General features: G+C 35.7%; 3 protein-coding genes across 4 annotated transcripts; all 3 read left to right on the forward strand.

Annotated features, from left to right (window-relative positions):
* The first annotated feature begins 3,899 nt into the window (after nt 1–3,899).
* On the forward strand, nt 3,900–8,019 carry LOC128248548 (uncharacterized). The gene is made up of 2 exons (XM_052969969.2): nt 3,900–4,024; nt 5,842–8,019. The coding sequence occupies exon 2, from the start codon at nt 6,037–6,039 to the stop codon at nt 7,708–7,710; it is 1,674 nt and encodes a 557-aa protein (XP_052825929.2). The 5' UTR covers nt 3,900–4,024; nt 5,842–6,036; the 3' UTR covers nt 7,711–8,019.
* Nucleotides 8,020–10,916: 2,897 nt separating this feature from the next.
* Nucleotides 10,917–15,880, forward strand: LOC106868644 (uncharacterized). 2 transcript variants are annotated; one of them, XM_014914005.3, is made up of 2 exons: nt 10,917–11,787; nt 13,532–15,880. In XM_014914005.3, the coding sequence occupies exon 2, from the start codon at nt 13,731–13,733 to the stop codon at nt 15,657–15,659; it is 1,929 nt and encodes a 642-aa protein (XP_014769491.2). In that variant the 5' UTR covers nt 10,917–11,787; nt 13,532–13,730; the 3' UTR covers nt 15,660–15,880. The 2 variants fall into 2 exon arrangements, with proteins under 2 accessions (XP_014769491.2, XP_014769490.2); XM_014914004.3 differs by having other exon boundaries at nt 11,134–11,301.
* Nucleotides 15,881–19,350: 3,470 nt separating this feature from the next.
* On the forward strand, nt 19,351–24,608 carry LOC106868643 (uncharacterized). Its single transcript, XM_014914003.3, has 2 exons — nt 19,351–19,480; nt 22,172–24,608. Exon 2 carries the CDS (start codon nt 22,353–22,355, stop codon nt 24,357–24,359), a length of 2,007 nt encoding a protein of 668 aa, XP_014769489.3. The 5' UTR covers nt 19,351–19,480; nt 22,172–22,352; the 3' UTR covers nt 24,360–24,608.
* Nucleotides 24,609–24,948: the final 340 nt, after the last annotated feature.

Genomic DNA, 24,948 nt, shown 5'->3' on the forward strand with positions numbered 1-24,948 from the left:
AGAGCATTTCTTATGCAGAGCCAGAAACCCGAGATCTGGAATTATCCAGTAATTTTTTTGCTAGTTTATTTTGTCTCTTTGTCTTCTCTCCTGGTGCGGTATGAACATTTAATGTGGTTTTAGAGTCAAGGTTTGACTGCTATTTCAAGCATGGTAGTATCTCTTAGATACCCTAAATTATAATTTTTACATATATATATATATAATTTATGGATGTGAAAAATCTCCATTTTCCTTATCATTATTAATGTTATTAATTACTCTATGGAAGATATGCAGTCCTGAGCAAGACACAGAATTACCAATGAGAGAAGTTACGAGGGCCTAACAACTCATTGTTTGCTCGAGTGCTACATACAGACTGTTGTGGTTAGCCGGCATCTGAAACCAATTTGAAACTATTGACCCAATAAGGCACTCATTTTAGCTATGAAAATCTTAGGACTAACTAGAGGAGAAGTAGATGTTATCTTAGTGGCTAGAAAATCAATGATCAAATTTGAGGGAAAGCACCGGGGTCAGAAAATATAGAGTCTGTACAAGTAATGGACTTAGTAAGAATTTATATATTATTCAGTCTAAACAGGATTCCCTGAAATAAGAGGTGGTCTATACAGGGATGATGCACTTTTCACCCTGTTCAATTACTCAAACCTAGAGATAGAAAAATACAGGAGAATTTTTTTAAGAACATAAGACTTTCCATGTCAATAGAAGAGGAACATAACTCAGTAAACACTTGGAAGATAACCATAGAGTGCATAGCAAGAAAAAGGAGGGTAGGGATTTTATGTAAATCGTGCCCAATAAGGTATTAAAGTTATATAGCAATAGAAGCATTAATCGGCTGCACTTGGATAGGGGAGTTAACCACTACGGAAACTCATTCACAAGAACTACACAAATGACTAACGATTATAATAGCAAGTGAACCAAATACAGAATTAAAAACCAGGGAAATGGGCTAGGCTCTTTCACTATAAACTTAGCTAGAACTACAAGCAACTATACCAAAAATATCTCTAGCAATATGGAGTGGTATATAATTCTCTTCGGAAAGGAAATACTCTCCAGCATTCCAAAATTGTTTTGTTTGGCATTGGAGAAACATTTTCCAAAAATAGCAAACACTATAAAATGTTTAATAAACATGCTACTGAGCATTTTGTTTGATGTGCTAACAGTTCTGCTGTGCAGATTACATTGACCCAGTACTTTAACTGGTACTCTATTTTATCAATCCTGAAATGATCAGAAGTAAAATTGATGTCACTTGAACAGAATTTGAACTCAGAAGAAATGCTGTTTAACATTTTTGTCCAATGTTCTAATGATTCTGTCAGCTAACCACTAAGGGTTCACAAAAATGTTGGGGACAGTACAGAACAATATAATGTGGAATTTACATGAAAATGTGTGGAAAAAAAAAATGGTCTGTATTGTCATTTACCTTTTCAAGTGAAACTTGAAAAACTTGACGAGATCTTGGCCAAAGAGAAAAGGAGCTATTTTCTTCCCTTTCTGTCTGTTCCACAATGCAACCTCTTTCACTAAAGCCACCAAACAAATGAAGATAGCTTATCTTTTGATATATCTCTACAAATTAGCAATGCTCAAGTATTATTTATCAATCCTGAATGTAGAATAGTTTCATTGCTCTGTGCACACCTCAAACAGGCCTGGCTGATGGCACTTCCACATGTAGAGTTAAACTCAAACTGGCAATGCTCCCTTGTAGCTCTGCTAGACTAGAGACTTCTGGAAATTGTCCATGGGTCATGGCCCAAAATCATCCAAAACAAACCAGCTGGTTGATTTCCAGCTATTCTGTTCAAACTTTACTTTTGTGACCTGGAGAGCAATGTTTTGAAACTGACCTATTTTCCATTACATGTCAGGCAGATTCAGTGCTGAGTTGCTGAAGCAGAAATATTGTTCTGGTGGCTGTGTGGTAACTTGTTACCAACCACATGGTTCTGGGTTCAGTTCCACTGTGTGGCACCTTGGGCAGACTATTGCCTCGGGCCAACCAAAGCCTTGTGAGTGGATTTGGTAGATGGAAACTGAAAGAGGTCTGTCGTATATATATATATATATATACACACACACACACGACTGTGGCCATCCTGGAGCACCACCTCTTTTGCCGATATATATATGTATGTGTATGTGTATATGTTTGTGTGTCTGTGTTTGTCCCCCCCCCATCACTTGACAACCGATGCTGGTGTTTACATCCCTGTAACTTAGCAGTTTGGCAAAACAGACCGATATAATAAGTACTAGGCTTACAAAGAATAAGTCCTGGGGTCGATTTGCTTGACTAGAGGTGGTGCTCCAGTATGGCCGCAGTCAAATGACTGAAACAAATAAAAGAAAAAATTTGGCTCAACACCACAGATTTGCTTGACCTCAACCACTTTAGCATGTCCCTTAGTGGCTGACAATATGCGCATCTCTGATCATGAGCAGGAGTAGTGAGGGAGCATTATAGCCATGTGTTGAGAGGGATTCTTTGGGGTTTGAATAAATACTACAAAACAAAAGTTTGAAGAAAATATTAGCAATTTTTCATACTTTCTAGGAGTAATAAATGGTACAAACACCCTTTAGTCATAAATGACCTTGGGATTGCACCTAGAAAGTTCCCTTCTGAGGCACAAGTCCAAGCAGGGTTGTTTGTGGAAGACCAGCAGTCACCTTTGCATACCAACATTCCCTCTCCACACCATCATTGTTATTCAAAGGAAAGGAAAATGCTAATGCAGTTTGGCATCAGTGACATTGCAACTCATTTCTACAGTCAAGTGAACTGGAACAACGTGAAATAAAGCATCTTGCTCAAGAACACATCACAGCTTGGTCTGGAAATCAAACTCAATACCTTGTGATTGTGAGCCCAACGCTACAACCACTGGGCCCATCAATTTGCCACCCCCTTCTCCAAAATTTCAGGATTAGTGCTCATAGTAGAAAAGATTATTATTATTATGACTAAGGCAGTGAGATGGCACAATTGTTACTGTGCCAGAGAAAATGCTTAGCATAATTTCTTCAACTTTTCCAGGTTGATAAAATAATTATTAGTTAAGCACTGGGGTCAATATACTCGACTTAAATCTCTATTCAATATTGCTGGTGTTGTGCTAAAATTATCATTATTATAATGATTATGATTAAGGCAGTCTTCCGTTCTGAGTTCAAATTCTGCCACGATCGACTTTGCCTTTCATTCATTCATTCGGGATCGATAAAAAAGAACCAGTTCAGTACTGGGGTCAATTTAACCGACTATTCCGCTTCCTCCAAATTTCAGGCCTTGTGCCTATAGTAGAAAGGATTATTATTATGACTGACCTATGTAAATGAGAGAAATAAAATTATATTTAAAACCGTGAAGGCTATGCATACAAGCCTTGTTTCAAACCAGCTGCATTAGGAATGATGCAACAAAGTTAAGCCTTTGTTTTTCAATGACTATTGTGTTCCATACTCTAATTGCCACACACACATATATATTCATATAATGAATTGTGAGTTATAAGTATACAGGAACCTCTTAAATTCCACCACATTATTTTTCAAAATTATCGTGAAAATTTGAAAAGCTACAAATGGTTGGAGGAAATTTAACAAGATCCAAAATATATGTGGTCAACCGAAGATCCCAAATTCCACAACGTAAAACAAACATGGATAAACTTTTTCGAGAAGAAGGCCACATGAGACATGGTTCATTATTACGTGGGTGCACTTCTGAAATAGAGTTCAGTCATTTTTCGCTAGGAAAGCCATTCAGAGAGACCTGTCTGACATAATCGACCTGTGACTGATATATATATATATATATATGTATATATATATATATATATAATTACCCACAATTGTATTCACAAACTCTTGAAAACATCCGGTTCCGGGATGCTATCGGCCTACTTCTGTTTCCCACCCAAACATTCACCATTCGTTTATTATTTGTGCAATTCTAACCACAGAACAGCTCTCCACACCCATCAGAAGGAAGGTATGAACACCACATTTCCTCTATATCTCTAAATATACACAGTATAATGTAATAATTTATCTGTCAAACTAGGCACCAACGAATCGAGTTTCCAATTTCAGATTTCGTTTCTTTTCTCACTACACATTAGTATTAGATCATTTGTTTTTTCACATTCGTTTAGAGCAAGTTGCTTTACACCTATTACACTATTTTTCTTTTGTTTTTTGCTCGGGTCAAACGCTTTAGTTTAACCTTTTGGTCAAACTATGTTGGATCTTACTGAGAAATGCATAAACCCCTCGACATAGTAGTATTCTGTCAGCCTTACAATTTTAGAGAAGACGCTTTCCTTCCCAATATTTCCCAGGTTTTAAACTGTTTACATTTTAACTGATACTTTACGAATGTATTAAGTTAAATAAATACATTTCTGTGACTATTTGAGCACGTTACTTCCACGTGAGAACACCGATTTCAGTGTGAGCACATTTCACTTAAACCTGTTTTAATTAGTCAAGAAAAATGCATCTTGAAATAGAGAAGGTATAGCAGGGAAGACTGTCACTCTGAGTACTCGGTCCTCTGGTAATATAAACGAAAGTAAAAACCCGCCAGTTTTCAATTTCAGGAAGTCAAACATTGATGACAAGAGTGATTTCCCCTTTATATCTCAGATATTCTACTGCTGGATGTTCTCTCTGTTTCCAAGCAAAGCAATATTCACCCATGGTTAGACATGATTTTTCAAAATATTGGGAATTAATGACAATGCTTATATGGCAACCGCACTTATTTAACAACTGTCGTTGTTGTTGGCACTCCGTCGCTTACGACGTCGAGGGTTCCAGTTGATCCGATCAACGGAACAGTCTGCTCGTGAAATTAACGTGCAAGTGGCTGAGCACTCCGCATACACGTGTACTCTTAACGTAGTTCTCGGGGATATTCAGTGTGACAAGAAGTGAGAATATGATGAGGAAAAGAGGTAGAGGGGAGATATATGGAAGAGCCAGTGATAGAAGGAATAATGAGAGACAGAGAGAGAGAAGAAATAGCAGTTTTATATTTGCTAGTAAAAGAGGAGAGAGCAAGTGATGGACACTCACAGAAATGGTAAATGGTTAGCAGTACAGAAGCATAATATTGGTTTCAAATTTTGGCACAAGGCCAGTAAATTTGGGGGAAGGGGTGAAGTCGATTACATTGATTTGGAATATCAAATGGTACTTATTTTATCAATCCCAAAAGGATGAAAGGCAAAGTTGACCTCGGTGGAATTAGAACTCAGAATGTAAAGGCTGATGAGATGCTGGTATGCATTTTGCTCAGCGTGCTAGCAATACTGCCAGCTCACCGCCTTACAGAAGGGTCATATTGACTAGTAAGAGAGTGAGGTCAGTGATCACTGTCAGTACATGTAAACTTGGATAACAGCACAGAAAGGTGGTGAAGTGTATCGTACGACAACAGATGAGATATAGTCCTTCATTATGTAGGGTCATGGTGGAAAAGAGAGGGAGAGGTAGAAATAAAGTGATACAGTTTGGTGGTAGAGTGGAGAGAATATGACCTAATTGATTACTTTTCTCTCTGAATGACTCATTGTTATCATTGGACTCTGGTAATTTACTGATATAGTGATGTCTCCGTACATCAGTGGTTAACTGCATCCATTTCATCCACATACGGCTACCATTCTCTGTTTTCTCTGTGTATATATTCTCACTGTGTATTTTATCATTTTCTGTTTTTTCAATGTCTTTGATCAGAAATTTAATCTCTAATATGTTATCATTGTATTGTTACTTACATCGTACTCCCTTTACATATTTCAGGGTATCTGATGGTATTGAGATTTTGAAGATAAAAGAATGACTTGACCAAAGATATAGGGAACATTGTTTGAGAAAGTTCACTTTTGAAGAAACTATATTCATTATTGAAATTATCGAAAGAAATATCGCTCTGAAAAATTACAGAACTAAGGGTTTTTTAAAAATTTTATTTATTTGTTAGTAAATCTGAAAGTTATGGAAGATGAACTGAATGAGAATCAGGTCCATAATGAAACACAGCCTGATGATAATGATGCTTCTCATCAAACAGAGAAGGCATCATACATGTGTGACATCTGTGGAAAGTTTTTTAAATTTAGAAGACATTTAATTCGACATCAGTCTGTTCACAAAAGCCAGAAACCATACAAATGTGATGTTTGTGGTAAAACATACTCTTTAAATAGTAGTTTATATAAACACAAACTTTCTCACACAGGAGAGAAACCATACCATTGTGATATCTGTGGTCAAAATTTCTCTGTTAAATATTCTTTAACTTTACATAAACGTATTCACACAGGAGAAAAGCCATATCACTGTGATATCTGTGGTAAAAGGTTCTCTGTTAGTAGTTCAGTGGCAGTGCACAAAGTTATTCACACAGGCCAGAGACCATACAAGTGTGATTTTTGTGGTAAAGCATTCAGTTTCAGTTCCTATCTATCTAAACATAAACGTCTTCATACAGGGGAGAAACCATGCTGCTGTGATATTTGTGGTAAGACATTCACACAAATTTCTCATTTAAAAACCCATACACGTGTTCACACAGGAGAAAAACCGTATCACTGTGATGTTTGTGGCAAAAAGTTCTCTACTAATGAACATTTATCTAGTCACAAATATGTTCACACAGGGGTAAAACGATATCATTGTGATATTTGTAGTAAAGCATTCCCCCGAAGTGGTAATTTAAAGATCCATAAATTTCTTCATACAGGAGAAAAACCATATCACTGTGATATATGTGGAAAAAACTTCTCTACAAATGATTATTTATCCAACCACAAACGCATTCATGCAAAGGTAAAAACATGCCGTTGTGATATTTGTGGTAAAGCATTCTCTCGAAATAGGGATTTATTGACACATAATCGCATTCACACAGGTGAGAAACCATATCATTGTGATGTTTGTGGTAAATCATTTACTATAAGTGGTCATTTAACTAAACACAAACGTATTCACACAGGGGAGAAACCATTCCATTGCAGTATCTGTGGTAAAAATTTTGCTAGAAGTGGATATCTATCCCAACATAGACGTATTCACACAGGAGAGAAACCATTTCACTGTGATATCTGTGGTAAAAATTTCGCTTTAAGTGGATCTTTAACCAAACATAAACGTATTCACACAGGTGAAAAACCATTTCATTGTGATATCTGTGGTAAAACTTTCTCTGAAAGTAGTTCTGTAATATCTCATAAACGTGTTCACACTGGAGAAAAGCCATATCATTGTGATATCTGTGGAAAAACATTCACTGCTAGTAATTCATTATCTGCACACCAAACTATTCATACAGAAGAGAAACCATATGGCTGTGATGTATGTGGTAAAGCATTCTCGCGATCTGGTAATTTATTGAGACATAAACATATTCACACAGGACATAAACCATATCAGTGTAGCATATGTGATAAAACATTCTCTTGCAGTTCTTATTTAGACAAGCACAAACGTGTTCACAATGGAGACAAGCCATACCCTTGTGATATCTGCGGTAAATCATTCTCTCAAAATAATCATTTATTGAATCATAGACATATTCACACAGGTGACAAACCTTATCACTGTGATCTTTGTGGTAAAGCATTCTCTCAACAAAGTACTTTGTCTGTCCACAAACGTATACACAATTGAGAATCTATGTACCATTAATATTTCTGTTAGTAGATTGTCATACTAAGCTTTTTGCAATGAGTCGGCCTGTAACCATTCATATTTTTATTGAGAATATCAATGAAGCATTTTGTAGAGACTTCAATAAATTAAAATTTTTAGAAAACAATATAGTTTCAGTGAAAGGGAATTTCTGTTGCAGTTCGTAAATTTATATTTCAACTTTAAAACAGACACATCTGAAAATATTGATATGAAGCTACATGTTAATAATAATGTCCATTTAACTTTTCTTTGAATTTTTCAATAAAATATTTCTTTTTTATGGAACTTCTAGTGTCACAGTCTTTTTAAAAGTTCTTACATTACAGATATCCAGATGTTCACTTAATGGAATTTTGCTGTTCAAAATATAAGGGACATCAGCATGTTTGACTTTAAAATTTATTGTCTGTGCTGGTGCCATGTAAAAAGCAGCTGTGACGATGCCATGAAAAAAGCACCAGTGACGGTACCCTGAAAAAAAAGGACTGGTGATAGTGTCACATAAACACTGGTGTTAGTACCACATGTAAAGTACTGATGCTGGTTCCATGTAAAAAGCACTCTTTATACATGGTATAAAGTGGTTGGTATTGAAAAGGGCATCCAGCCATAGAAACTATGCAAAAATAGACAATGGGGCCTGGTGCAGCCCTTGGCCTTACCAGCTCCCATCAAGCCCATGCTAGCATGGAAAATAGACATTAAATAATGATAATTATGGAGGTGTGCTGTTACCTTTGTGCGTATGTATATACAAAAGTATGTGTTGTATTGTTATTTTTAGTATGTGCAATGTTCATCATGCAACCTCACTTGTAACAAATGTGATTACTACCACATAAAGACTGCTCTAACTAATGTGTTTATACTCCAATGAATGATGACAAAGCTGCAGTCTCGTGCCAACAGCCCACCCCTGCCATGTATAGTACTCTATACAAAGAATTGATGTTGCTGAACATACTGTAATGCCAACATCCTGCCTGTACACATGGACTTAAAAATTCAGAAGACAGCGTGTGTTGTTTCAGTAACATTAATACCACTTGACCAGAACTAACCAATAGAAGCCTAAACACCTAGAAGCCACCTTGAATTCCTGTCAAATCTCCCACTCTACTTCTAGCTTCTGATGAGATGGACATTTCTTGTGAGCCAATGACATTTTTAGTTGTGGAGCTGTCTCAAACTTTCGTACCTATATAAATATGCGCACGTGTATGTGTGTATATATATATATATATACACACACACACAAATACATATATACACATACACACAAACATACGTGTGTGTGTGTGTGTGTGTGTGCCAGTTATCAGTTTAAGACTTACATTCTAAGAAGGAAAAACTATAAGTCATGACGTCAACAAGGAGTCTTAACTGTGCCTAATGAGCATAGCTCAGTCTAACACTGCTTGTCTTTATATGGAATTCTGTGGATGTGTGATGTATCTACATTATAACAGCACTTTTCAGTCACAAGAAGGTAAGTATTATAGTTTAGAAACATTTTGCTTATCTTTAGATTTTGAGATTAAAAACTACTTGTTTCTGGGATGCAGAATATGTTATGAATTTAATAAGAGTTTAGGACTTTTTGTACTTTATTTCTTATAAATAATGAATAGGTGTGGCTCACTGGATCCTGTCAAACTGTCCAACCCATGCCAGCATGGAAAATGGACATATAATGAAAATGATGAGGTACCTAATCATGCTCTGTTTTACAGTTTCGTATTCAGTATTTTAATATAAAATAGGTGCGGTAAGAAATTTGCTTCACAACCACATGGTTCAAGGTTCAGTTTCACTGTGGAACCTTGAGCAAGTGTCTGCTATACTCCCCAGGCTGACCAAAGCCTTGCAAATGGATTGAACCTTACAATATGTGGTGCATCGCTGTACTTGAGAAGACCCGCCAACCATAACAGAATTCAGATCCTAAAATCAAGGTACCACTGTCGCAGATGTGAAGCTGAAAGTCAGAGTGGTGGGGAGGGTTCCACGGTGCTATAAATGCAGCCTTTCAGGCCACAGATCAGATTGTCTTCCGCCCCTGTGAAGGCTAGGGAAAGGTAAAAAAGTGAGAAAGTAGTTGGTGCTCCACTGCCCAAGGAGGCTGAGGAAAAGCGCAAGAAGCGGCACCACAGACAAAGACCAGTACCAGCATCAAGGAAGAGGAGGGAAACACCAGCTGGGAAACAGCAGGAAAAAAAGAAGGAAGATGAGAAAGAGGACACGAATGACCCGAAACCCACGGATGACCCGAAACCCACACCCACTCTACCCCAACCACCCCCTACAGACACCAATTCTTCCCATACCCCACCTGACATAAACACAAGCACAAACACACAGGAGCCCCAAATTTTCCCACCCTGGCCCTTGGATAAATTTGTAATATTGTATAACAGGAAAAAGGAAGAACTTTGTTACGAGATAAAGACATGGGACAGAGCAATAGAAGTGGACATAACAGGGGGGGTTGGGTTGCCCGAGGATGTTTGCTGTACAGTGGCGGACCCGGAATCCCTCTTGAGATTAAGGAATTACAAGGAAGAAATTAACTTTGATTGGTGGGTTACGAAGATGAACATCAGCAAAATACCTAAAAGGGCGAGTTATGCATTTATTTTGAAGGAATTTGTTTGACATAGACATTTTCCAAAAAAGTGGAAACTAGCTGTTACAAAGGTATTGTAAATGTTAGTATAAATTAATGTTTTTTTTTAAAAAAAAAAGGTTGTATTAACAGGTTCAAAGATGTTGCTTGGAGGTGGGGGTCCAAACAGCTTCATTCCATTTTTTTCATTATATTCAATTCATTTTTTCTATTCATTTTTTTTGTCCCCTCTATGTACGGCTTTCATGGCCAATTTATCGAATAAAGGAGCTTGCTTCCCAACAACATAGTTTGGGGTTCAGTCCCACTCCGTGACACCTTGGGTATATGTCTTCTGCTCTAGCCTCGGGCCGACCAAAGTCTTGTGAGTGGATTTGTAAACTGAAAGAAGCCCGTCGTATATATATATATATATATATATATATATATATATATATGTGTGTGTGTATATGTGTGTGTGTGTGTTTGTCTCCCCCTCACCATCGCTTGACAACCGATGTTAGTGTGTTAGCGTCCCCGTAACTTACACACACACATCTAGAGGTCCGGCAAAATAAAGCGATAGAATAAGTACTACGATTACAAAGAATAAAGTCCTGAGGTCTATTTGTTCGACTAAAGGCGTTGCTCCAGCATGGCCGCAGTCAAATGACTGAAACAAAAAGAATATCTATAGATATATATAGAGAGAGAAAGAAAGAGAGGGATCCTTCTATTTATTAATATATGTATATGTGTATATAAATACGCATGTACGTGTGCGTGTACATAAATATATATATATACGAGGGACAGGATATTTCTTTCATACTGCTCACACACACATTCATGACCGTTCCATTCATACATCATTGTAAACATCCGGTTCCGGCACGCCATCTTCCTATGTTTGTTTCTTATTATTTACAGAGCTCTGCATCTGAACACCCTCCCTGTACAAGGTATGGGCATGACTTAAGTTTTATTTATCTATATACAATATGCAATATTTTGCTTTCCTGACTCAATTTCGTGTTTCGTTCCTTTTCTCCCAATACGTTATTCATTCCGTCTCTCTGTTCCTTGCTCAGAAATGCATCGACTCTTTTACTCTCTTATTCGTTTCATTTGACTACGACCATGCTGGAGCACTGCCTGTAGTCGAACAAATCGAGCCCAGGATTTATTCTTTGTAAGCCTAGTACTTATTCTATCAGTCAGTTTTGCCGAACCGCGAGGGGGGACGTAAACACACCACCATCGGTTGTCAAGCGATGGTGGGGGTACAAACGGCTATCTTTCGTTTTGATGTTAATAGCCTACGACGAGTTTCTTTCAGTTTCCACCTACCAAATCCACTCATAAGGCTTTGGTCGGCCCGAAGCTATAGTAGAAAACACTTGCCCAAGTTATCACGCAGTGGGACTGAACCCGGAACCATGAGGTTGGTAAGTAAGCTACTTAGCACACAGCCATCATATTTTTCTGTCATTCCTGCCATCCATGGACGGAACAGAGTCTTTCTCTCCCGATCTCCCCTGATTTTAAATGGTTTATAGAATAACAATTTTACTTCTATTCTACAAATGCAAAAACGACCACAATATTAGTAATTCTGAGTACGTTATTTTAAACTGGAGAATACTGACACGAAAGTGAGTACATTTGAATATGTTTTAATTAGCCAATAATAATATATCTTCTAATCTAGGAGATATAACTGGAAAGACTTTATCGCACGGAGAATATAGTGTTTTAGTATTATAAACAAGAGAACAGACCCCCCACCATTTTTCATATACAATTAAACATTGAAAGACAGAGTGATTTCCCTTGTATATCTCATAGATTGTGGATTAAACCGCAAAGACCCTGCTCGATATAAATAAAGCTATGTACTTTTTCACAGCATACCTAATGACGAGCGTAATACAATATCTTAGTATTGTGTAGTCTTCATTAAAAAATCCCCAATGGTCACGCTTTGGCCAATGTACATAGATGAAATTACATGCATATGCAGTATCTAGTGTCCAATGATAGCATCATGCTCCACTATATGCTTTGGTATGGTTTCTACAATTGGATGCTCTTTCCTAACATCACTATTTGAGGTTTTGCTGTACAGTTCACAAGACTGCTAAGGGAAGTGAGGGCTTTATGCTAGAGGACGAAGATGCAAAGTATGAGCGCTGGGGGACTGTAGGTTTTTGAAGTGGAGTTGCATGGTTAAAACCATAGAACATGTTATTGTTAATGAGATAAGCTTTTAAAAGAAAACGAAGGTCATAGTCTTTGAAAAATTCTTTGACAAAAAGAATCATTTCTGAAGGTTGCCACCATTATCCACATAACTGTGAATCTCACATTGTGTTCATTTCCATAGAAATAAGCAAAGCTATAGTCTGCCCTGTTTCCATTGTAACAAAGACGCGTTGTACTTAGCACGACTGTGACACGTTCATCACCACAAGTTTTGATGAGCGATATCATTTTGTGCCTGGGCCATTTCTGTCAATTTCTAATAGACAGCTATCACACAGAAAATGCAAGCTTCCCATTCCTGTTTTCTGATTGGACTAAAAATGATCAAACTTTGAAAACTCTGTAACATTTTTCTAAATTTTTCTATGAATAAATGAATCCCAAATTCGGATTCAGTGTGAAAAATTGCATCAATATTTCAAATTTGAAAAATTTCAATGGATTTGAAAATTTCCAAATCTGTGACAGTAGCTGTAAAAATTTGGCAAAAGAAATTGATGCAGGGTCTGTTGTTCTTGATTTAATGATAAGGAATACTATGATACCTGCTGGTATTGCAACAGTGTTTGGTCCATTATCTCCTCCATATCTGTGGTAACACTCAACAAATTATGATAGTATGTACCATCACTAAGTAAAATGATTTGTTTATTCTTTGAATAAATCATTGGCCTCAGTCACATCTGTGACTGAGGCCAATGATTTACAGATGTAGTAATGACTGATTACATCCGTGAGTGATGTTGATTACTCATGTGGTTGATATCACTCATTTCAGTCATCTTCATACCATTGTTTCTTTGCTCTGGGTGCTTATATATCCTTGTCTCTCTTAACATTTGTTTCCAATATTGATGGTCAGAAATCTCTTCTCTAAGTGTCAGCGTTATATTGTTGCTTATATCATATTCTCTTTATATATTTCAGGATATATGATGGCATCGAGACTTTGGAGACTAATGAATGACATTACCAAAGATATAGGGAATCATGTTTCACAAAAATCACATTGAAGAAACTATACCCTATTTTTGAAAATAAAGAAGAAAAAAAAAAAACAGAATTATTTCTCTGTTGAAAATTACAGGATAAGGTTTTCTACTTTTCTGAAGGAGATTTGAAAATTATGGAGGAAAAACCGAGTGAGAATCAGATCCATACGAAAAAACAAAATGATAATGATGTTTCTCATCAAACAGATAGGACATCATACATGTGTGACATCTGTGGGAAATCTTTTAAAGTTAGAAGGTATTTTGTTCGACATCAGTCTGTTCACAAAAGCCAGAAACCATACCACTGTGATATTTGTGGTAAAGCATATGCTTTAAAAAGTAGTTTATCTAAACATCAACGTAGTCACACTGGAGAGAAACCATACTGTTGTGATATTTGTGGTCACAGTTGCATTTTTAAATTTTCTTTAATTATACACAAACGTACTCACACAGGAGAAAAACCATATGATTGTGATATTTGTGGTCAGAAATTCTCTACTAGCGGTGCTGTAACAACACATAAGATTATTCATACAGGCCACAAACGGAAACTGTACCAGTGTGACATTTGTGGTAAGGCATTCTCCCAAGATAACAATTTAGTGATACATAAACGTGTTCACACAGGAGAGAAACCATATCATTGTGATATCTGTGGTAAAACTTTCTCTGTTAAATGTTCTTTAACTATACACAGACGTAATCACACTGGAGAAAAACCATACCGGTGTGATATCTGTGGTAAAACATTCACTGGCAGTACTCTGGTATCAACGCACAAGCTTACTCACTCAGACAAGAAACCGTACAAATGTGATGTTTGTGACAAAGCATTTCATCTGAATAGTCTTTTGAATAAACACAAACGTATTCACACAGGTGAGAAACCATACCACTGTGATATTTGTGGTAAGTCATTCTCACAAACTTCAAATTTGAAGGCCCATAAGCGTATTCATACAGGAGAAAAACCATATCACTGTGATATTTGTGGTAAAAAGTTCTCTATAAATATACATTTATCTAATCACAAAAATAGTCACACTGGGGTAAAACGATATCACTGTGATATTTGTGGTAAAGCATTCTCTCAAAGAGGCAATTTAAAGATTCATCAACTTCTTCATACGGGAGAAAAACCATACCAGTGTGATATATGTGGTAAAAATTTCTCTACAAGTCAGTATTTATCAAATCACAAACGTACTCATGCAGAGGTAAAAACCTGCCGCTGTGATATTTGTGGTAAAGCATTCTCTCGAAATAGGGAGTTATTGATCCATAATCGTATTCACACAGGTGAGAAACCATACCATTGCAATATTTGTGGTAAATCTTTCACTACAAATGGTCATTTAACTAAACACAAACGTGTTCATACAGGAGAGAAACCGTACCATTGTGATGTCTGTGGTAGAATGTTCTCTGGTAGTTCTAATTTATTGACCCATAAACGTATTCACTCAGGAGAAAAACCATTCCACTGTGATATTTGTGGTAAAAGTTTCACTGTAAGTGGAACTTTATCCAGACACAAACGTATTCACACAGGTGAAAAACCATTCCATTGTGATATTTGTGGTAAAACCTTCACTGATCACAGTTCCCTACATTCTCATAAACGTGTTCATACTGGTGATCGGCCATATCGTTGTAATATTTGTGGTAAAACATTCACTGCCAGTGTTTCATTGTCTGCACACCGTATTGCTCATACAGGAGAAAAACCATATGGTTGTGATATCTGTGGTAAATCATTCTCACGATCTTGTAATTTATCGAGGCATAAACATCTTCACACAGGAAAGAAGCCATATCATTGTGATTCATGTGAGAAAACTTTCACTTCTAATTATGATTTAGCCATACATAAACGTATTCACACAGGAGAGAGACCATACCCCTGTGATATCTGTGGTAATGCATTTGCTCAGAAGAGTCATCTATTGAGGCATAAACGTATTCACACAGGTGATAAACCTTATTGCTGTGATATTTGTAATAAAGCATTCTCTCAACAAAGTACTTTGTCAACCCATAAACGCATACACAAATGAGAAACTGTAACTCTGATGTTTTTATTGTCCTTTTTGTGATTAATCTACCTGTAATTTCAACAAGTATAGTGATCAAATATTTGTTGACCCAACAAACGCAGAATAAGTTTTGTTACTGTTAGATGTACCTGTATATTCATCATCATCTACAATTACAAAATATATTTGTGTTTCCTTCACTAAGTAACTCTCATAATAAAGTCAACCATTATAGAACAGAACTCATTTTGTATATTGTGTTTTCTGTATCTTTCTGTCCCAACTTAGTTGAGCCATTACAGACTCACCTTCCATGCAAATTTGTACAAATGTTATCAGCTGTCACCTGAGAAACTTGAAACTGGAATCTCTTAGTTGTTACTCTGAGACATTAGCTCTTAATAGATCTTATCCCACTTTATTTTATTGAGTATTCCATTTGCTTAATTGCATACATATTCATGTACTTAATCATTTAATGTGTATATATATTTACACACACACAAATCTATCTCAGAAGTCAATAGACTCATCATTATGCTATTTTATCCTTGCCTGCTGCTTCAAACTTCTTAATGTATTATGCACAAGGCATGTCTACTAAGCACAAGATTAAGTGTTTAAATGCATCAAATGATATTGTTTGTTTCTAGAAATAAATCTTTCAGAAATGATAAGGCATCTCTACTTTTGAGACATCTGTGAACAGTTGAAAAAAAAATTTCTTTCTTTAAATCTTATTAATTATATGTGAAATCTTTTTAAAAAGATGCCGACTCAAAGCCTTGTGAGTGGATTGAGTAGACGGAAACTAGAAGAAGCCTGTTGTATATATCTATATATATATATTTATATGTGTGTGTCTGTTTTCCATCCCCCACCATTGCTTGACAACCTATGTGGGTGTATTTGTGTCCCCGTAACTTAGCAGTTCGACAAAAGTGGCCAATAGAATAAATACTAGGCTTATAAAGAATGTCTCAGGGGTGATTTCTTCCACTTAAACCCTTCAAGGTGGTGCTCCAGCATGGCCACAGTCAAATGACTGAAACAAGTAAAAGAATAATACAGAGCTGATGGATGGAGATTTCCATGTAAGTCCTTTTTGCTGTTTCCACTTATTTTTTGAAATCTGAAAACAGCACAAAGCCCTTACATAAAAAGTTTCCTGCCATCAGGTATTTTGCCAGAATCAAGTATTGTATCATTAAAGATTTCTTTTAAACAATAATTTCAGAAAATCTATTTCCAAATATTGTGACAGTATCAAAAAATTTGTCTGAAAACTTTTTTTGACATGTGTATTTGCTTGGAATAGTGACTGTATGTTTATTTATTCAGGCTGTGTCGACCAATTTGGCCCTGTTTCTAATAATATACGTCTATCTGGTACCAAAAATCAGGGATGATAATTATACCGTATCTTCTCTTAACATTAGTACTAATAGAATAGATCAGGCCTCTTATGGCAGCATACCTAAAAGAATGTGCAACTGTGGGAACTATGTGAGAAGTAATATGTTATATAAGTGCTTAGTCAAAATACCTGAAAATGTCAACTATTACATTGGAGCTACTGTTTTTAAACTGAAGATTAGATTACTTAACCATGTTTATTCTTTTAAATACAAAAACAGCACTTCACTGGTCAAGTTCATCTACATTGTCATAGGGAGAAATACAGCTCATTCCATTTTGTTGTCTCTTGTAGGTAGTGTTCTTCGTTACAGAAAGCAGTGGTAACTATAATTTGTTCTCGATAGAAGCACTGGAAATTCTCAGTTGTAGATCTAATTTAATTAATCAGCATTAGTTATTAATCCATTGTTCACACTTATTTAATAAAATGTTCTTAAAGTTTCTATATAAAAATCTTACATAATCAACTTATCTAGATTCAATTAAGATGAATACTTATGTCCTGTTATAGATTCTCCCCACTGCTTGAATTATTTATGCAGCACACTAATTACTCATTTCTTAACTAATCTTTAATTTAGCTCTTAGATATTACTCCTAATTTAATTAAATTCAACTATAGTAAACCTAATATTATCAGGAGGCAGATGCAGTGAGCGATAAACAAAGATGGAGAGATGTAAGGTGAAAGACACAGAAGTCGCTCGGGCAGGATACATCAGAAGGTAGGGGGTGATGAATTGCAAGATGTAGGAGTGGTGAGGAGGGGGATGTTGGGGGTACATAAGGGTGGGTTTAGTAGTGCATGATGGCAGATATGAGAAGGTGCTGAGAAAGCAGATACGTTAGGTAATAACATGGAGTATGGTGGAGGAGAGAGGTAACTGAAAGCATTGAAAGGAGGTGATTGGTAAAAGGACATGTGGGCATGGGACATCATGAAACGTGAACAACAAAAAATACACAGTACAATTACATGGAATATGAACTATTTTTTCAAACAACGAAAGACACAAATGGAAAACAAGACAAGCAATATAAAGAACGACCCTTTATCAGTTGTTGGCTGTTTTTCTACTCTCGTATTTCGAGCATGTAACAACAATATACACTTTCGATAAAACAGTTGCCTCCGTAAAGCAAATTAAATAAAATTTGAGATCTTGCGGAGGGTCAAAATCGGTAACACAACCAGGACAGTGAAAACAAACAAGAAGAGCTGCTAAGCCTAAACGAGGTTGTGGCAAGCACATAAATCAAGCTTGAACAGGAGACAGACAAGAACACGTCTTCCTTGTTCCAGCTACAATGGAGAGAAAGAAAGAAGCACAAGCTAGAAGAAGAAAGAAAGATGCCCAATGCATATTATTGAAAGTTTATTAAAGTAATTATATTACACAATAAAAATAAAAAATTGCTTAATGAGCAATTTACATCTCGTGATTCCCTGAGTTGAATTGAAATTATATAACAACTTTCTTTTTGCACAAGAATTGTAAATTTCGGTTTAAAAATAAACATCTCTCTCTTTTACTCACATATATACACATTAATATCTTAAAAAAAATCTCTCTCTATATATGTTTTATATATATATGTATTATGGCAAGACTTCCTTTTGTACCCCCCCCAACACGCTTTTTTAAAAAAAAAATTTTTTCTACACAAACCCCCGTTTTCGGCTACGGAGAATACAAATCTGCAAAAAAATTGGCAAAAATCGGCATTTTGAAATCCCCCCCTCCCCTCCACTAAATGAAGAAATTTTTAAAATGAAGAATTTTCATTTTAAACTTTTTTTTCAAAATATGCGGAAAAATACGGAGATTATAATTCTGAAAAAATTTTCTCTACTTAGGGTTAGGGTTTCAAAATTCCGATTTTTGGCAATTTTCCGGAATCTCCGTATCCGAAAACGTGGATTTATGCCCCCCCCCCCCCCAAAAAAAAACATCATTTGCGAGAAAATGGTGGGGGTGGGGGGGGACAAGAGGAAATCTTTCCATGTTTTATATATATGTGTTATATTTATATATATATATATATTTATTACGGAGATGTACTTGCAAAGCAAGTGACCTGATCTGATATCGTGTGCTGTAACAAAAACAATTGCAGCGTGGAAGGTGTTTATAAGCCATTTAAAAACACACAAAAACCGTTAGATTCACTTCAACATTTAAATTTAGTTTCCCAAAATATTTTCGTTGCTTAGAGTCCGCGACATGTTCACTGACAAAATTCCGATATATATGTGTGTGTGTGTATCCATGTCCAGAATTCCCTTAATATATTCTGTAAACATCCGGTTCCGGTAACCAAAGCTCGATTCCTGTTTCTGTCTGTTGAATTGTCTATTCTTCTCATTTGTTCAATTCTAATAAGATTAGCCCCTCGACACCGGGATACCCCTCTTAAGAAAGGTACGAGCAATACAGCATTTCGTTTATGTCTCCAATTATATAGTTTCATATAATATATTTCACCTTCCTTGCTACCCCAGGCCTCAGTGTTTTTTTTTTGTCTTAGATCTCTTCTCTTACACACATTCATACACGGATACACAATATATATACACAGCGCATATACATTGGCTGGGTTTTACGTAGAAATGCATAAACGCCTCAACATACACTGTCACACTTGACAGACTTTGACAAGAGTCTTCCTCTGCGATTTTGTCCGATTTTAAACTGTTTACGTTTTACTGTTATTCTGTTTTATGTTCAATATACCACAGTGAAATAATTTTTAATTCCAAGACAGCACATGTTATTGCGATATGAAAATACCGATTTCAGTGGGGGCACTTTTCAGTTAAACATGTTTTAATTAGAAGAGAATAATGTGTCTTGAAATAGAGACGATGTCGCACGGAAGACTTTATAAGTCGGTGCTAAGATGGGTCAGTATAAAGACCTTCACCCGGGAACAAAAAAAGGTCCAGATGGACTATATGTGATCTGAACCTTTCCCCCCTTATTTTTTTTTTTACGGAATCCCACGTTTTAAGCTCTGGAGATTCCGATTCTGAAAAAAATTTTTCAAAAATCTAATTTCAAAATTTCGATTCCCCCCCGCCTGGTTTTTATATAGATCCACAGGGTAAACCTAACCCTAACTCAAACCCTAACCCTAACCCTAAACCTAACACTAGTTTTGTGAGATTTGGCTGTTATTTCTAGCATGTAAATAGCCTGCTTGGTGGGTGGGGGGAATTGAAATTTTTCAAACAATTTTTTTTCAGAATCGGAGTCTCCATAGCCTAAAACGTGGGATTCCGTAAAAAAATTAATAAATAAAGGGGGGAAAGGTTCAGATTACATATAGTCCGTCTCGCCCCCCCCCCCCCCCTAATAAATAACCAGTTGGGGTGTTAACAAGTGTATGGAAAATGAATATGAAAAAAATGCGCGCTGACGACCCTAGGGGTGGGGAGGGGACTTTCGGAAAATTCACGAGATCCGATTTTTCCGTCGTAACTTCGGGTAAAATGGATATATATATATAGATTTTTTTTTTACGGAATCCCACGTTTTTGGTAATGGCAGATCCGATTCTGAAAATTTTTTTTTTTTAAATCGCATTTTCAAAATTTCAGTCCACCCCCACCCCCCACCGTCTCTCCTCCTTCCATCTGACCGGTGCCCGGCCATCTATCATCCTTCTTTCTTGACCTGACTGCCAATCACCAACATCTCTTATGTCCATCTCCTATGTTCCTGCTTTTAGGCTTTCACTTCATACACAGCAGCGCAATTTGATTTGTTTTCTGTCGAAAGACACCTGTTATATAATTGTTGGTTGTATTTGTAATTGTGTTTCATGTTCTCTGTGTTTTTTTTTTTAATCTTTTCATGCCATACACATTCGCTAGCTTCTTAGAAAAAATCTAATTCTCAGTGCTTAGACTTTTTGGTGGACAACCAGATCGAACTGTCTCAAGTGTAACTGCCCGAAACAGTAAGAAAGAAGGCCACGAATTACTTGCCCTTCTTTTTCCCTGTCCTAATTGTTTCTCTTGTCCGCCTTTGTATCATCTATCTGTCCGAATGTTTTATTGTCCTCTATTGCGTTTTTGTTCCATTTTCATATATACGACGAAGGGAAATAACCCTGAAACTCGAGTCGCCTTTATATACTTATATTTATATATTTGGTCCTTTATATTGAACACTCAATATTTCATCTACATTCAATACTTTATTTCATGGTGCCATCCATTTTTATTTTATTTTATTTTATATTATATATTGTATATTATATTATATATTGTATATTCCATATTCTATACCCCACATTGGTTCTGCAGGAATATAAAACATAAAAAACAGACAGTATTGGAACTCTTTTAAACAAAATAATATATTCCTCTATACACAATCATACAAACCCCCCCCTTTTTTTGTATTTATTTTTACTCGCATATATATATATATATATATATATATATATATATATATGTGTGTGTGTGTGTGTGTTTGTCATAATGTATGGAGTCAAGACCTAGCTTAAATTCTGCATTATTTTGAATGATGTTTCGCATTAATGCAGGCATGTAAGTGATATATTTATTATTAAATATAATACTATAAATTATGTACATGTTTTTAAGTTATGAAACAAATTGTTGGGATAGATATTTGAATTTTTTAATTGTTAATTAAAATTTCATCAAACTACTTCTCTGTCATTTATGACTTTATATATATGTCTATATACATATACACCCAGAGTCCTTGAATAATTTGGATGCGACAGGTGAGGAGAATTTTGTTCAGATAATTGATTTGGTCATTAACAAATCAGACTAAACACAACCATCAAGTCTTTACATCATTCAGTCAATAAACTGTTGTACTTGGATACGATTCTTGTGTTTTAGAGGTGTAGAAATGTTTCCTTATCTTAGAGAGTGGTGTTAACCACTACCTGTTTCATTAACTGTACTTGTTTCTTTCACATATCCATAATATTCTGCCTTTCTTCTGGGTGTATATTTTTTATGTCTGATTTATTATTTTTTTTCTTTCAATGTCTGTGGTCGGAAATCTCATCTTTCATATGTTAGCATTGTATTGTTGCTTATACATTACTCTCTTTATATATTTCAGGGTATCTGATGACATTGAAGACTAAATAATGATATTACCAAGGATATAGGAAATATTATTTGACAAAGGTCACTTTTGAAGAACCTATATTTTGAAAGAAAAGATATTTGGGGAAATATTTATCTGTCGAAAATTCCAGAAGTAAAGTATTTTTCTATTTTGTGAAGTAAATCCAAAGATTATGGAAAATGAACTGAATGAGGGTCAGGTCTGTAATGAAAGGCATCCTGATAACAATGGTGTTTCTCATCAAACAGAAAAGACACCATTCATGTATGACACATGTGGTGAGTCTTTTAAAATGCAAAAATGTTTAAGTCAACATCAGTCTATTCATACAGATTCCAAATTCTATGATTGTGATATTTGTGATGAAAAGTTCTCTACAAATGAAAATTTAATTAACCATAAATGTATTCATACAAGAGAAAAACCATACCATTGTGATATTTGTGGTAAAACATTCATTCTAAAGAAGAGTTTATTGAGCCACAAACGTAGTCACACAGGAGAGAAGCCATACAGTTGTGATATATGTGGTCGGAAGTACAGTGTTAAATTTTCTTTGACTGTACACAAACGTATTCATACAGGCGAAAAACCATATAAGTGTGATATTTGTGGTAAAGCATTCTCTGCCAGTAGTTCACTTATAACACATAAACTTATACACACTGGCCAAAAACCATACCACTGTGATATTTGTGGTAAAGCATTCTCTAAAGATAACTATTTATTGATACATAAACGTGTTCACACAGGAGAAAAACCATATCATTGTGATATTTGTGGTAAAACTTTCTCTGTTAAAAGTTCCTTAACTGTACATAGACGCATTCATACAGGAGAAAAACCATACCGGTGTGATGCCTGTGATAAAACTTTCACTTGTCGTAGTCTGTTATCAGTACATAAAGTTACTCATACAGATAAGAAACCATACAAGTGTGATGTTTGTGATAAAACATTCAGTATGAATTGTCATTTATCTAAACACAAGTGTATTCACACAGGCGAGAAACCATGCCAGTGTGATATTTGTGGTAAGACGTTTTCACAGAATTCTAATTTAATGGCTCACAAGCGTATTCATACAGGAGAAAAACCATATCACTGTGATATTTGTGGTAAAAAGTTCTTTACAAATGAAAATTTATCTAACCACAAATATATACACACAGGGGAAAAACAATATCACTGTGATATTTGTGGTAAAGCATTCTCCCAAAGAGGTAATTTAAAGACCCATAAACTTCTTCATTCAGGAGAAAAACCTTATCACTGTCATACATGTGGTAAATATTTCTCTACCAAAGATTATTTATCTAATCACAAACGGACTCACACAGGTGTAAAAACCTGTCATTGCAATATTTGTGGTAAAGCATTCTCTCACAGCAGTTATTTATTGATCCATAGTCGTATTCACACAGGTGAGAAACCATACCACTGTGACATTTGTGGTAAATCATTCACTGTAAGTGGTTATTTAACTAAACACAAACGTGTTCATACAGGAGAGAAACCTTATCATTGCGATACCTGTGGTGGGACATACTCTAATACTTCAACTTTATTGGCCCATAAACGCATTCACACAGGTGAAAAACCATACTGCTGTGATATCTGTGGTAAAAGTTTCACTGTGAGTGGATCTTTATCGAAACATAAACGTATTCATACAGGAGAAAAACCATATCATTGTGATATTTGTGGTAAAGCCTTCACTAATAATAGTTCTGTACATTCTCATAAACGTATTCACACTGGAGAGAAGCCATATCATTGTGATATTTGTGGTAAATCATTCGGTGCTAGCATTACATTAACTATGCATCAAACAATTCATACAGGAGAGAAACCATATAACTGTGATCTATGTGGTAAAGCATTCTCACGCTCTTGTAATTTATCGAGACATAAACGTCTTCACACAGGAGATAAACTGTATCATTGTGATTCATGTGAAAAAACATTCATTTCTAATTCTGATTTAAACATACATAAACGTGTTCATAGAGGAGGGAAACCATATCACTGTGACATCTGCAGTAAATCATTCTCTCAAAATAATCATTTATTGAATCATAGACATATTCACACAGGTGACAAACCTTATCACTGTGATGTCTGTGGTAAAGCATTCTCTCAACAAAGTACTTTATCTGTCCACAAACGTTTACACTAGTGAGAAACGCATACACAGGTGAGAAAATATACGTTTGTAATATTTGTGTTAGAACATTGTCATACTAATAAGTTATCTAGGTACGAACAAATAAACATCCGATGTAAATTGTAGCTCGGTTATAATTTTTTTTAAAGCTGCTGTTAGATAGGTCAGAATTGGATTTCAAACCTAGAATTTCTCCGATAGAAGGGAGATAACTTCGCAACTGTATTCACTAATTTATATTAAAATTTCTTCCGACACCAATTCGTTTTATTGCACTTACCATTTCCTTAACCCCACGGTTTTAATCTGTTCATCCGGTTGTTTGTCCATCTCTTATTTACTGGCTTATTTTTGTACTCTTTTCCATTAAGGCTCTGTTACTAAAATTATTTTAAAATTGTTAAAAAGAAATGTAACAAACACTTTTAATAACCTTAACTACAGAACACAATTTTAAAAATAATGCATAATATTCTGTTATATTGTATGCTTACCATTATACCTATTATTTCGTTCCATAGTTATAGTCTTACATACACAGACGGTAACAGGTTAATATCATTGACTAGCAGTACTTGTTGAACATCCATAGTTATTTTGA

Source organism: Octopus bimaculoides, chromosome 8 (assembly GCF_046866305.1).
Source record: "Octopus bimaculoides isolate indiv1 chromosome 8, ASM4686630v1, whole genome shotgun sequence".
Taxonomy (NCBI): Eukaryota; Metazoa; Mollusca; class Cephalopoda; order Octopoda; family Octopodidae; genus Octopus; species Octopus bimaculoides.

Bases quoted from the DNA above. Each gene is read 5' to 3' on its own strand.
- LOC128248548 (XM_052969969.2), top strand. From the start codon at position 6,037: ATGGAAGATGAACTGAATGAGAATCAGGTCCATAATGAAACACAGCCT.
- LOC106868644 (XM_014914005.3), top strand. From the start codon at position 13,731: ATGGAGGAAAAACCGAGTGAGAATCAGATCCATACGAAAAAACAAAAT.
- LOC106868643 (XM_014914003.3), top strand. From the start codon at position 22,353: ATGGAAAATGAACTGAATGAGGGTCAGGTCTGTAATGAAAGGCATCCT.